The sequence below is a fragment of the Carassius auratus genome, chromosome 39 (genome assembly GCF_003368295.1).
Source record: "Carassius auratus strain Wakin chromosome 39, ASM336829v1, whole genome shotgun sequence".
NCBI classification, from domain to species: Eukaryota; Metazoa; Chordata; class Actinopteri; order Cypriniformes; family Cyprinidae; genus Carassius; species Carassius auratus.
The window spans coordinates 4,787-19,431 of record NC_039281.1 but is presented as its reverse complement, the minus strand read 5'-3'; the positions used below and the strand labels follow the sequence as shown (position 1 = coordinate 19,431).

The following is a 14,645-nucleotide window of genomic DNA, read 5'->3' as shown; positions in this document are numbered from 1 at the left end:
CTCTTAACAGATGTTGTCTCTGCAACACCAACACCTCTTTTCACATGCTGAGGGTTTTTTAATTCCTGACTTAAGCAGTTATTATAGCCTGTATACAAACCATCATCATAATGCTAATAAGTTATTAATGCTAATTTAGCATTCAGCTAAAAACACAAGTAATGCTCTTGCAAAGTATAAATAAGTCTCGTTTAATTTCTCTGTTGTTGCAGTTCTGGTGCATCTGGCCAGAACCGAATCTTGCCAGCTCTGTAAAGTAAACTGCAGTGGTGGCATACTATAAAAATAGATCACTAGATGAATGACAGACTATATGAATAAACAGTACAGATGATATTTGCCTCTTTAGCTCATTTAGACCTAATGAGGACAGTATTATATTATGGTTGCTGAAAGTGCAGAAATATACACTTTTTTGTTGTTTTTCTCTTGTAGTAAATGTCTGTTGATTCTATTGTATCTCTTGCAATCCCTTTCACTTTATCTCTCATTTACTTGTTTTTTTTTTTTTTTTTTTTTTTTTTTACCCCTTTTACCCATTAAGTGGTTGTTTTGGGAGTTGTTTGAGTAGTTACATGGTTTCCAAAAGCTAATAAACTGCCTGCTCTGTACATTGGCAGTTTCTAAGGGCAACATTTTAACTGCAATGGAACATCAGCTGACTAATCTGGAACACTGCACATAGGCAAACACAAGATTATTGATTTCTGTAGAATTTGGTTAGAATTTTTTTCTTTTAATTTGATTAAATTACTGAATTGTTTAATTTGTTTGTTTATTAGTTTTATTCATTTTAGTTTTTAATTAGTTATTAGTTGTTGTTGCTTTTGTTGTTTTATACTGTTTTTCTTTCCCATAGACCCACTTAAACTCCTTTGTGTTTATTATTTCCCCCTAAAAACCCCTGCTCTTTTTAAACGTCCTGGGGTACAACCACAAGTAGAGATGATTCATATGGTGATAGTCGAAGGAATTACTCAATGGTACAGAAATGTGTGTATGAATTAGCAGGGGGAGGTTTCTGTGGGGTGTACAATTACTGAAGCATGGTGCTGCCTCATAAATAGTTTAACTCAGTGGGACTTAATGACAGCTGCTTTTTAATGGGGTTTAACTCCCCTCACTTTACAGATCTTAAGGATTCCACCTCCTGAGCTTCAATTGATCTTTTAATGACTTTGCCACTGTGATGCTTCCTATTGAACACTATATCTACTGCTCTATGGGAACCAGTCTATAACTGCATCCGCATCTGGCTAGTCATTAGCTATAGGGTGCCTTTACTCTTATAGTCGGTTTGTAATTTCTTAAAGTTCAGGCAAAAGTCGATAGCAATTAATTTGCATTTAAACAGTCATTAGATCTGGAAAGTTACTTAGTAGAACTTTTTTTTTTTTCATAGCAGATCTTCTGAGACTGATTGAAGATAAACAATGTTGCCATCTAATGGTCCTCTGTTTGCTCGCTAATATATCTAGATATTAATAATAAGGAAGGTAGAGAAGAATAAATACTGGCCTTCAGCTTTAAAGTGGAAATCAGATTGTCCTTTGAGGTGAAATAGTCTCATATTGTACTATGAAAGCCTGCTATAACTTATTAAAAGAAGACAAATTACTGAAACTATAATATACAATCTCTTATTAGATATGAGGAAATCATTCCTGCGCTGTCCATACTTTCACATGCACATAGAAACTAGATTTTTACTTTGAATTTGACTCAATCTCAGAGTTAAAAGGATGGAAATGAAATGAAAATTCAGCATTTGTTCGTCTGAGAAGGCTATTCTCATTGAGGCACAGTATGTTGCTTGAACTGCGTAAATGTAATTAAAGGCCTTTACAAAGAAACCTTATTTATTTCTTAATTTCTACATGAAAAGCTTCCTGTTCAATTGCTATAATTTACCAGCATTATTATGTAAGATTGATTCATTGTAAATGTAAATCTTTTCATTCTGTAAAGCTTTTGAGTGCTTGTACAAAGTTTGTTTACAAGAGAAAAAAAAGTGTGTGTGTGGGGGCGGGGGGTGGAGAAAAGGGATATTCTTTACTTGGAGCATTTTAGCAGGTCATTGACCAACTGAAAGCAATTACACCCTATTGACTTATTTCCTAGTGAATTCAGAGCACCATTTAAGTAATAAATATTATTCAATTTATGAAAACATCTCCTTGGATAGAGCTTTCAAATAAGCTGACTTAAAATGACTTTAAAAAAGTATTTGTGAACTTTAATTTGAAGGGATAATTTACTCAAATACCGTAAGTGGATTCTGTCATTATTTACTCACCCTCAAGTTGTTTCAGACCAAATTAATTTATTTCTTCAGCTGAACACAAAAGAATATATTTTGAAGAATGTGGGTAACTGAACAGTTGATGGTCCCTCTTGAGTTTCCTGGTATTTTTTTATCCTTACTCTAGAAGTCATTTGGGACCCTAACTGCTGAAAGGTCGTAGATGATGACAGAATTTACATTTTTGGGTAAATTATCCCCTTTATGTGTCAGATGTTTAGGGTCGAACTCTGAAGCGCTTCATCATAGAGTGATATTTGCTTTTATTAATAATGAAAATAAGTGAATTATGCATGCAGTAATGCATGTTTATTGTCTGACTAAAGCAGTTTGTTGATGGTGTTCCATAGCTGCTCTCGTTCCATTCGGCAGATTTATTAGAGCTGATCTGCGTCAGGTAATAAAGGAAAATAAAATAATAAATGAGAAATAATGCCACAACTGATTCAAACTGACGTGTCTCGGAGGAAGCAGATCGCAGATCATTATGTCTGAGATGCTGCAGCGTCTCGCTTTAATTTAGCCAGTGCTGAGTTGTGAATTGTTGTGCTTACTGATTGTACAGCAGCATGTTTAATGAATGAAAACCCGGGAGCACATCAAACTTTGTGTTTTTCCACCTTTCCCATAGCAAAGCTTTCTATAAATACAGCTCCCCTCAGCCAGGTGCTTGTTAATACAACCCCCAGAGTGATGAGAAGCCGTCGTTTTGTGATATCTCATTCTGCACTCCAGTAACGACTTTGGTAGAGATTTGGTTTGTTTAAAGGAATCGCAGAGTAGTTGGTAAAGAGACAGCAGATGGAGGAGTATTGGTAGGCAGGTGAGCACAGCGTGTTTCTGTGTCGTCTTTCATGAGGAGTTTGAAGCATTGTTTGAAGGCTGTTTTTGCTGATGTGTTTCCTCTGTTTTGAAGCAGCCGTGTCCACAGAGGCTTTTTAAAGGGCTGCAGCGAGCCGAGCTGAAAGCTGCCGAGTGTTGTTTACTACATTACCCAGAGTCCCTAAGGACTGGCTTCTGTGCTGGAAAACATCAGATGGCCTGGGACTCGCACCTTTGGTGGTGACAAGAGAATGAAATAATGACGCAGTGTTAAGAGGAAAGAAGCAAAACCTATGTATTTAAACAAAGGCTCTGAAAGTTTGGCATGTCACCGCTCATGCAAGCACTGTGGTGTCAGTGTTTATTTTAAAGACTTTATGCAGACTTTGAAAACACCTTAATGCCAAAATCACTGAGAGAATCTAAAGTGTTTTTTTTTTTCTAACAGCATCATTAATCATAATGTTTAGACTGTAGTGAGGCTATATAAAATGTTCTCTTATATAAATCAAAAGGTAAAAGTAATAAAAAAAGTAGGTGCCCGATGGATATACATTTATTATTTTTTGAGCATGAGAATAAAACAAATAAAGTGCATCATTATTTATTTATTTTGGTCCCTGAAGCATAAAACTGAAAACATATCCCTGACCACAGTATGTATATTGTCAGGGATATATTGTTTACTTACTGTTTTAAAACTCTCTTTATATTGTAATGTGAATCTTGTTGTAGCCTGGTAAATTTATTTTCCTATTCAGTTTATCCATAGAGATTTCAAAACAGAGTTTAAAGCCAAAAAAAACACACAAACCAACTATGAGATAGACAACAATGCAATATTTATGTGTTGGGTGTAACGAGTTACTAAGTGATGTGTTACTGTAATTAAGTAATATAATTAATAATCCACTGAAAATGTCAAATAAGGGGTTGCTGTTCATTTTTAGGTAATTTAATAACAGTTACTTATAAAGTACTTGTGTTACATGCTGTAAATAATTTCATCCATTTTAAAATCAATATTGACTTTGAAATATAAATTTATAATTTAAAGATAAAATTGAATGCAGTGTCTTTAACCCTCTTCGCACTGGCACATTCACTTGCAGTTTTTTTTAGAACAGAGAGAAGATCCTAAAATACTCAGATACATATAAGACTAAAATCAATCAAGTCTTTAAAGGGTCTACTTTTATTTCTGTAGACTGACAATTAATTGTGCAAAACCGAGCGGCAACCTCCCACTCTCTCTCGTGAGGCCAATAAGGAAGTGACTTAAACTGCAATTCATCGACTGGCCGCTTGAGGCTGGCTGCAGAAGAGAGTCAGTCCCATAGACTCCCCATGTTAAAATGCCCAACTTTACAGCAGAAAAAAACATGTTTACAGCCTGGTTCAAAAAATGATTTTGGTCTATATTGCTAATTTTGCCCTTCATGACAACTGTGAGAGGGGTGAATTTTTTTATAACTCATCCGTTGAAATTATATTAAGCCTTAAAGTTCTGCATAATTAAGGGCGTGGCCACTTGAGTGACAGGTGGATTGCCACTGCTGATAATGCAGTCGCGCTAGGTGGGCGTGGTTTCAGCAATCAGCTCCCGCCTTTTTGCCCATTTTCGATTATCCGGGAGAGTCGCACGGTGACGCGCTTCCAAGATGGCGACGGCCCGCTCTGCACACTTTAGGCTTCAAAACCGCTATTGAGGAGTCTATGGGTGACGTCACGGACACTACGTCCATATTTTTTTACAGTCTATGTGCAAAATGCTGTGCTTTTGTAAAATAAAACAAACAGTGTGAGCTTTCTGCCATCTCAGTCTCCAATGAACTTCTCTATGAAACACCTTATAAAAATGAACCAAAATTCAGCAAATATTTTACACAAGAGACACAAGAAATATATTTTTATATTTTTGAGTGATAATTCAAAAGAAGCATATACAATACCACTGATTAATAACCTTATATCTTTTGATAAGTCTCCCTTGAAATATTTACACAGAATGGTTAAAAATCTGTGTCTCTGTGGATAAAAAGAATGGAACTTTTTGGCTTCTGAAACTAGACAGTGCTCTATTTATCATCACAAATGGTTTTTCTGCAGACGGATATCAATTACAATCGCTAAGATAAGACAAGCATTCAAAATTCTATTCCAATACGTTGCTCTTTCTCACAGCTAATAAAACGTCTTCACAAGTACAGAGTAACTGATGTGCTCCTCCTTTTATTTTGTCTGGATGTCTTCTGGTGTACATCTGTATGAAGAGATATGACCGTATCTGACTCTGAAGCCCTGTGCTGAGCTCTTATTAGTTATCATGCATGTCATGGATCTGCTATAATCAGCACCTAAGGGCTGACACTCAGTTCAGAGACCAACTGGGTGAGTGGAGCTTAGTTATCACTAAGTCATGGCTTTGCTGCCAGTGTCAGGTAGAAAAATCTTTCCCTGGTGAAGGCCACTGCATTTCTTTTGACCTCTTCAGGTAATGAGACAATTTTTTGTTTGTTTGTTTTTGCTGCTGTCAACTTTTTCCTGGCTCACTTTTTGGAATATCACTTCTTTGTACTGTTCCTTTAGTGCAGACTTTGATAATGTTTTGTATGCCACTCTGTTTAGGATTCTCGTGTTGGCTTTTACTGGGATGAAAAGTCCATGTTTGATGGTGGACAGATGAAAGCCGGACAACACACCTTCACCTAAACCCTTCATGAGAATCAAATGTTCCTTCTCTCCCTCTGAGACTCTCTCTCCTCTCTTTGAAAAGCTGACTCATCAATAACAAATTGTTGCAACTGAATTAGTCATTTGTCTTTGATGTCACCGTGGTCAGAGTGAGGCACTGTGTGCATACCAATCAGAGACTATCTTGGCTTCTGTCCACCCTGCTGGCAAAAGCCAATTTTCTCCTTTTACTACAACAACCTGCAGTGAATAGGTCTTCATTATGTGGTATGTGATGAAGGGGGTCATCATTTAATTACACACATCTAAAAGGTCTCTAACTGAACATAAAAGCACAACTGTGTGTTATGCTTCACAAACTTACTTTGGTTTTCTATGATGAATAGAACATGATTGTTGTGTATTTGGCTAATTTTAGTGTCACCAAAGTTATCTTGCTGGCTTACATATTTAGTACAATCAGAATCAGAAAGAGCTTTATTGCCAAGTGTGCTTACACACACAAGGAATTTGTCTTGGTGACAGAAGCTTTCAGTGCACAGGCAGGAAGACAAGTGGCAAGACACTGATAACAAAATAAAAATATGTGATTAAAAATAAATATACAAAAACAATACACAATAAGTATAAGTGGGAAGAAATTTTAACTTTTCATGGGGTAGATGGCCTGAGAGAACAAACCTTTCCTGTCTGGCTGCTCAGTGCTCTGAGGTGCAGATCAGATGGCAACAGTTCAAAGAGGAAGTGACATGGATTAAGAGGTCCAGAATTTACCAGAACTTTTACTTACTCTGGATGAGTACAGTTCTTGGAGAATGGGGAGAGTTTTACCAGTGATTCACTCAGCAGTCCAGACTTTCTGCTTTAGTCTTCTGAGGTCAGTTTTGTTAGCTGAGCTAATCCAAACCATTATTGAAGTGCAGAAGACGGATTCAATGACTGCAGTGTAGAACTGTATCAGCAGCTCCTATAACAGGTTGAAGTTCCTCAGCTGTGCCTTCTTCATAATGGAGTCAATGTGATTGTCCCACTTCAGGTCCTGAGAGATGGTGGTGCCCAGGAATCTGAATGACTGTACTGAAGCCACAATGCTGTTCGTGATAGTGAGTGGGCAGGGGGTTTCTCTTGAACTCCACTGTCATCTCTGTTGTTTTGTGCATGTTAAACTTCAGGTTGTTGAGACTGCACCAGACAGTCAGCTGCTCAGTCTTACTTCTATAAGCAGACTCATCACCATCCTGGATAAGGCATATGATTGTATTGTCATCTTCAGGAGCTTGACAGAGGAGTCACTAGAGGTATAGCCGTTAGTGTACAGGAAAAGAGCAATGGGAAGAGAACAAATCCCTGGGGGGCACCAATACTGATGGTGCATTTGTTGGATGGGAATTTACTAAATCTCACAATTCAGCGCTCCATTCACACACTCTTACGGAGGAATGTAAATACTAACCAGGACGAACAAGGAAAACAGTAAAACAGCTTACAGTTGATGAAGAGTGCATGTAGATTAGGACTTCACATGTTTTTAATGTTGTTACAACTGTAAAGATGTAAAGTGCCCTCCAGAATGGCTTCATTCAGCCAAGGTTTCCGTGAATCACGTAGCAGCAGAGTTTGAAAAATCCTTGTTTTTTCAGGAGAGCAGAAGTTGTTTGTCCATCTTGTTGGGTAGAGGGTAGAGATTTGTCAGATGGATGCTAAGCAGTGCTGGTCTAAAGCCTTACTCTCTGAGCTTGACAAGCGTCGGCTCACTTCCCACGCTTGAGTGTCTTAGAACGCCTGAACAGCGCTGCTGCTGTGGTGCGTTTTGCCGGATATACAGTAGTTTTTCCCTTGTAAAACTGACTGTATTTATTTATATATAAAAAAACAGGACAAACTAGCAAAAACAATGAAGCATCTGGAGAGCCCCACACCGAGGCATGCATCAGCAGAACCATCTTGGGTCCATAAAGTTATGAAATTGCAGGAGTGACTTGGAAGTCTGTTAAAGTGGTTTGAAAAGGACAAATTAAGAATATTTTGCAACCAATGCCACATTTTCCAGCAAAGGTGTGTAAATGAATGTCTAGCTGTCATGGAGTTGTTTCATTTATTGTAAAAAGTACATATTCCTTTTCTTATAGTATAATCTAATCAATATTTAAGTGTTGTTTAAATTTGAATTCAAATTATATTTTAATAATAATTAAAAATGATATTTAATACAAATAAAAAACAAATATTAAACAAAAAGTAATGTTAAAATGTTTTAAATAAATGATGATTGCTGTAGAAGACATAAAAATACATTTTAATATATACATAAAAAGACTGAGAGCTGAAACATGACTGTGCATTTTCAATTCTTAATCTCTATTAAATGATCAGCTGAAGGAGGAGTGGAGCTCAAGTCTTTGTAATTGGTAATAAGGGGAAGCCTGCTAGAGCTCAGGCTATGTTTTATTACAGTCATACATATTTCATCTAAAGCCCATACAGCTTGCATATCATCAGTGCAGTGGGAATGGTCGTGAGATTGTTCATGGCCTCTCTAGCTCTATATGCTTTATATTGTAAAGACGGTGTTTTAAAATACAGTAAGTTACTTGTTCAGTTGAGTATGGGATGAAAAATTATATTTATACATTGAACCCTGTATAAAAGAACGCACTGGCTTATAATGATGTGTTTATGTAGTTGTTTGAGTGAATAAGCATATCATGCTTCATCATATTTGTGTGATATTACAAATTAACATGATTTCCCATCTTTCTAATGTGTCTTTGCAGGGTTCTTTGGTCAGAATGGCTATCCTGGGCCCTGTGAACACAAATACTGTGGTTTGGGGAAGCACTGTGTGGTTGATCGAGAAACAGGTGAAGGAGAATGTCAGTGTCTGGAACATTGCAAACCACATTATAAACCTGTGTGTGGATCTGATGGCAAACTCTACCAGAACCACTGTGAGCTTCACAGAGCCTCCTGTATGACCCATCAGAGAATAACCATAATGCACAGCGAGGAATGCTTCTACAAAGGTATAGAACCAACATGATGTTTAATGAATTATTGTCCATTTGTCGATTCCTTTTTTGTTCACACGGGTTGTTGAAGGTTTTTATTTATTTATTTTTCTATAAATTGAGCAAAAATATAATAATTCTTAAAAAATGCTGTTCTGTTAAGCTTTCTATTCATCAAAGAATCCTAAAAAAAAGCATAACTTGCCACAAACATATTAGGCAGTTTTTCTTGAGCAGCAAATTAGCATATTACAATTATTTCTGAAGGATCATGTTCTGAAGATTAAAAAGCCATCACTAAAGTAAATTACTGTTTAAAATATATTAAAATAGGAAATGGTTATTTTAAATTGTAATAAAAGTTCACAATATTGCTGTTTTTACTATTATTTTTGATCAAATATGTTCTTGGTGAGCATAAGATACTTTGTTTCAAAAACAAAACTTTTGAACGATAATTATGTTTTTGTTTTGTTTTGTTTTTAGTATTAAAGTGTGTGGTTTTTTTTAGTACTGACTACTTGCTTGTCGCAATCATCTTTAATTGCTTAAAGATGTGTTTTTGTAAACTCTGAATGGATGAGAATCTGGATCATAAGAACTGCATATCCTGATATGTGCAGTGAGACAATGGAGAGTTTTTTTATTTATTTATATTATGGCCAATAATGAATGGAGCATCGATATTATGTTTGTGTGGAAAATCAGATTTAGAACTGAGAACTGTGTTTCTGAAATCATGATCATTTTAAAACCGAAACAGTACAAATATGAATTGTAACTCTTCTGGGTGATCATTACTGTTCTGCTGGATAATATATTAGGTTGAAGATGAAGATCAATTGAGAGAACTTTAGATTTCTAAAGATGACTTTAGATGAAAAATTAGACCAGTTTATATGTGTCAGTTGTTCTAACGGACCATTGTATCTAAATCAAATAGTTCAAAACTAGTTGAAATCATATAAAAATTTCAAAACATTGATAAATCTGTGTTCACTTGCTGCTGTATATCATCTAAGAGACACTTTGTTCAGTTTTGTCAAGTTCACAAAGGCCAGGCAGCCTCATGAATGCAGTATGGCACCCTAACTACAGCATTCATATGCAGAAAAACTCTTCAAACACTTCATATCTCCTTTAGAATGCATGTAGGCAATGAGCCAAGCACTTCCATGTCCTGACCGAGAAATCAAACCTCTAAATGCCCTCTCAAATCAAATCTCAGACAAAGCATTTGGTCATCAGATGATGATATGGACCTGCTTGGGCCAATCAGTGTAAAAAAGCCAGAGAGATGTATGGGTAAGTTAGGGGAGATGATTGTCCTGCAAATCAAAAGTTTCACAGAAGACCCCACAATGTATGATTGCAAATTGTCCTCCGAAAATTCATTAATCTTTGTCATTTTAATAGGATTTTTGTGCAATTGTGTAACACAACCTTCAAGGTATTTGTGCAATTATTTGACTATTAGTCATGTATGTGGTTTCAGAAAATGATGGTTTGTTCGCCACAATTGAAAGCTTTGATTAAACAGTAGAAAGTTGGGAACTGGTGAGATGATGGGATTGGATAATTATGCATTCTAATTATCAACAGTGTGTCAAATAGGTCCTAATGGTTTTCACAATGGCAGGTGCACTTAAGCTGCAATGTTTGGGCTTATTTTCAGGAGTTTTGAGAGACTAAAAAAGGATGCTTAAGTTTTTATTGTCTGGCGACAGTTATCTGGACTTTAAGCATTGTTTTTTACCTGTCAGAAAAAGGTGGACGAGGTGACAAAAAATAAAAAAAGCTGATGAAATCTATTAGACTTGAAGTAAAATTGAGTTGAGAGAACAGTAATGGATTGGACATTTTGTGTGCCTTGTAGTATTTTACTTTTTGTATAAGTTTAATTATGCTGAATGATTATTGTAGGTACAAATGTTGTGTGTGTTTGTGTGTGTGGTAAAAATACTGCTATTTTCACACAGCAGTGGTCATTTAATAAGTGTCAAAGGCCTGCATACTAGTCTTCTCTGATGCATCATTTGTACTCCACCTTACCACTCCAATATTTTTCATGTCTCTCATGGCATTTGATTGTCTGGCCAGGCGGTGTTTACAAATACTGATATTGCCAGAGTCTAGTGATTTAGGGCCTGTACATATGCCAGAGCAAATTAACCAAAAAACAGCAGGATGAAAGCTTCCCGAAACCTCAAGAGACTGCTGATTGTTTCCAAAGTATGTGCTGACCAGGGTGAAGAAGAGAAGTAGCAGGGTAGATGCCATAATACTAAGTAATAAAACATCACAGAGCATATGCTGTAGGCTACAGAACTTTTGTGTCCCATTGGGAAGGCTGTGAAGGAGTTCTCTCTAGCCAAGGATGAGGTTTGAGATTTTGTGTGCCTGTAGGGCTGTGTGGTTTGGCACGAGGCAGTGGGTTTGGATAATGATGGGATACAAGCTGTTGAGTTGGCAAAGCAAAATGTAAATGCTTTTCTAATTGCTTGCATACATTGAAGCCCAACAGAACATCTTGTGCAATTACAGAGCATTATATTTAAAGGAAACTCTTTTGTTCCGTATCATGCGGGACAACCATCAGTGTGAGGGGGCCTGACCCATCACAACATCCATTCATCTATCCGTCCGTCCGTCCATCTGTTGTTCATTCCATCATTACATCACACCAATTTTTTCCCACCAGATGACGCTTTCTAGATGACAGCAATCTAGATGACTGAAAATCAGCACAAAAAGGGATAAAAAAAGGCGTCCTGTCATATAGTTTTAAGGTGGACCCCCAAGATTTGTGGTACCCAGCTGCTCATGTTAAATACATCAAACAAAAGGAAGAATGTAATGTTTCAAAGTTTTAAACTTTCAAAGTACTTATGATGAATAATCGGCAGATGTCTCAGAAGACAGCTTTACTCTCAGCCCTAGTGAGAAAAAAAGTTTCATAGCTTGCCACATTGACTGTTAGGGGAAAATATCCCACCATTAAGCTTTTCTCTGTTTGTTAAGCTTCAATTATGTCCCTTATTCCAGTGACTCACCACCATATGACTGTTTGCACTGGGGAAATTAAATGGCTTTTTCAGAATTCTGCACTTTGCTCTACACACTGTGTAAGTTTGGGTTGTTTGAGATGTTTTGAAGATGATATATTTATCTCATTCTTTTCTCCCCAATACTTCAAATTCGTTCATGAGAATGAAGAGTTAATTAAGCTTGTGGTCTGTCTGATGTACCATGTCTCCATTCAGCCATCAGTTAGCCTTTCACATGCCTTGTTTTTCTTCTGTTGTTTTGGATGTTGCTGACAATTAAAAGGATGGACTGAATTCAGATTTGCAGTATCTCATATGTTATGGTTTAGTTATGAGAGAAGTGGGGGAAAAAAAACCTCGGGATCAATTTATAAATGTCTATAGATATACACTGTTGTTCAAAATGTTTGAGGCAGAACCTTTTTTTAATGTTTTCCTTTCCATTTATTCAGCGAGGATGAATTGAATTGATCAAAAATGACACTTAAGACATTTATAATGTTAAAAATATTATTGTTTTTTGTATTTTTGAATATGTTCACTAAATCATAAAAGATATTCCTATTTCTTTATTGTTGACCACCTTTTATGTAATTGACCCTTTTATATTATGTCTTGCAGAATGAAACCAGTTTATCCAGTTACAGGATCACAAAATTAAAATAGTTGAATTCACTCATGAAACACCCCAATGGCTTGTTGCCCATGACCAGACATGTCATTTCTTTAGTGTGTCAGCCAAGTCCTGTACCTCAGAGTACTGAAAGCGTCTGCATCTCCTCTGCCGTGTGACATCTAATTAAAGCGCTCTCCCTGTAGAGACAGCTGTGGAGTCCTCTGAGAGAGAGACCCACCCGGGCCGTCCCTCCTACTGCTGCCTGGACTGCTAATGAGCCTATTAGGAACCACACTACCTGTTGGATGCTGAGACATGGTTAAAAGGGATAAACTGAGAATTAAAAAAATAAAATAAAAACAATTATGAGCACAAAGACCATAAGAAACAGAGAGGGAAACTTGATTTACTATAATGAGTAAACAATAATTATACGAGTGCCCGAGTCAAGAAACAGTCCCTGTTCTCTGATATGTTCCCAGCAACTTCAAAAACAGACAAATTCATTATTTTTGTTGTTGTTGTTGTTGTTTTGTTTTTCTTTTATGTAGTACTCATTCATAAGCTGTGTGAAGTTGAGGAAATGTTGCCTCTCTCTAAGGTCATTACAGAAAAATGACACATCCAAGACATTTTATACAAAAAAACTCAGCAGGTTTTCTTTCATGTGACATGATTGTTAGTCTCTTTTTTTCGTAATGCATTATGTCTGCTTTGAGATTTTTCAAGGTTATAGAAGCACTTTTGGAAATATCTTGCAGGAACACCAGTGATAAAAGTAATAATGAACCAGAAAACGAAAATTCTGTTCTCATCATTTTAAACCTTTATGCTGTTATTTTTTTCAGCTCAACACAGAGGGCAAGTTTTCAAGGAGCTTTTCAAGGAGCTTTTCAAGGAGCTTTTCAACTCACGGTTGTAACAGTGCCATAAAAATAGTGTTTATGAATTATCAAATATAAATATTAAATCTAATTATTAAAAAGTAAATATATGATATATAAGTAATATTTATAGGTTTATATAATAAATGTCTTATTTTTATTTTATTTAAATAATATTTTAATATATCAAATATACAGACATGACATCAGAAGACATAATATTGTATAAGTTATAGAGAAATTTCTTTATCTTTTTTTTTTTTTTTTTTTTGAGCTTGATAGATGTAATGTGATTGAAAGAGTCTGTGATGGTCCATGCACTGTCCACGTGATGTAATTTTGATCACCAGGACAGTCCATGGACGTCACTATCCAGGTATATAATTTGTATCTGCAGACGGATAACAGTTTTGGGTTAAAATGTGGTTCATGTTGTGTCAGACCCATCTCAAACCTTTCAGCTTCCAACTTTAAGTAAACCGAACTTCTGTCCGTACAGATATATGAGTTCTAAACTGAAGTCTACTGTCAAAAGAATTGACATCCTCAAGAGAACATGTTACACAGAGCCATACTGTTGTGAGATTACAGCCTGTTTTATGATGTAAATACATCCAGACCACGGTGACACAAATGTTTCTTTTCTGGTACGCATGCAAAAGTGTTCTCAACAAATAAGATTTAAAAAATGGGGGGAAAAAATAGCCTTAATACGTCTGAAATGCAGTGTAAGTTTTGCTCATATTTGAATTGCTCTGTAATTGTGGTGAAGTTGTAGAGGTAAAGATGAGGTCATGCATGGCAAAGCTCTGGGAGGCGTGATTAAACGTTTCAACCCACCCCCGCGGAATTATCTGATCATCCGCATGCTGCGTGTGCAGGATTAGAGCAACATCATCACAATCACATCTGCACCATAGATGAGACACTGGAACCTTATTGAGACTCTAAAATTATGAACGCAGACACTAAAGCACAAGGTTTCATGGGTTGCCCGGTGCAGCAAATCATGTTTTTTGGCTCTGCAAGGTTGTTGGTGCAATTGACAGTTTTCTTACCAAACCCACATTTTTTATATGTAAAAATATAATTATGTATAATTATAAATGTTTGCAGATAGATGATGTTTATTTACTCTGTAAACTTTTTAGTTGAATACAAGAGAGTAAATCAGCTTGTGAGAAAGGAAATAACACTTTTTTTTACACTTCAGTGTTGCATTTGACAGTTTTACCTTAAAAAGGTTTCCATGCATCTCAGCAAGATTTCCTG

At 36.3% G+C, this 14,645-nt stretch overlaps 1 protein-coding gene across 1 annotated transcript in view; it reads left to right on the top strand.

Moving 5' to 3' along the window:
- LOC113058164 (follistatin-related protein 5-like) overlaps positions 1-14,260 on the top strand; it is a 47,139-nt gene extending 32,879 nt beyond the window's left edge. The window contains exons 4-6 of the mRNA XM_026225839.1: positions 8,593-8,841; positions 13,338-13,404; positions 14,152-14,260. Of these exons, the coding sequence (XP_026081624.1) occupies positions 8,593-8,841; positions 13,338-13,404; positions 14,152-14,260 (425 nt within the window). The remainder of the gene's footprint in view (positions 1-8,592; positions 8,842-13,337; positions 13,405-14,151) is intronic.
- Positions 14,261-14,645: the final 385 nt, after the last annotated feature.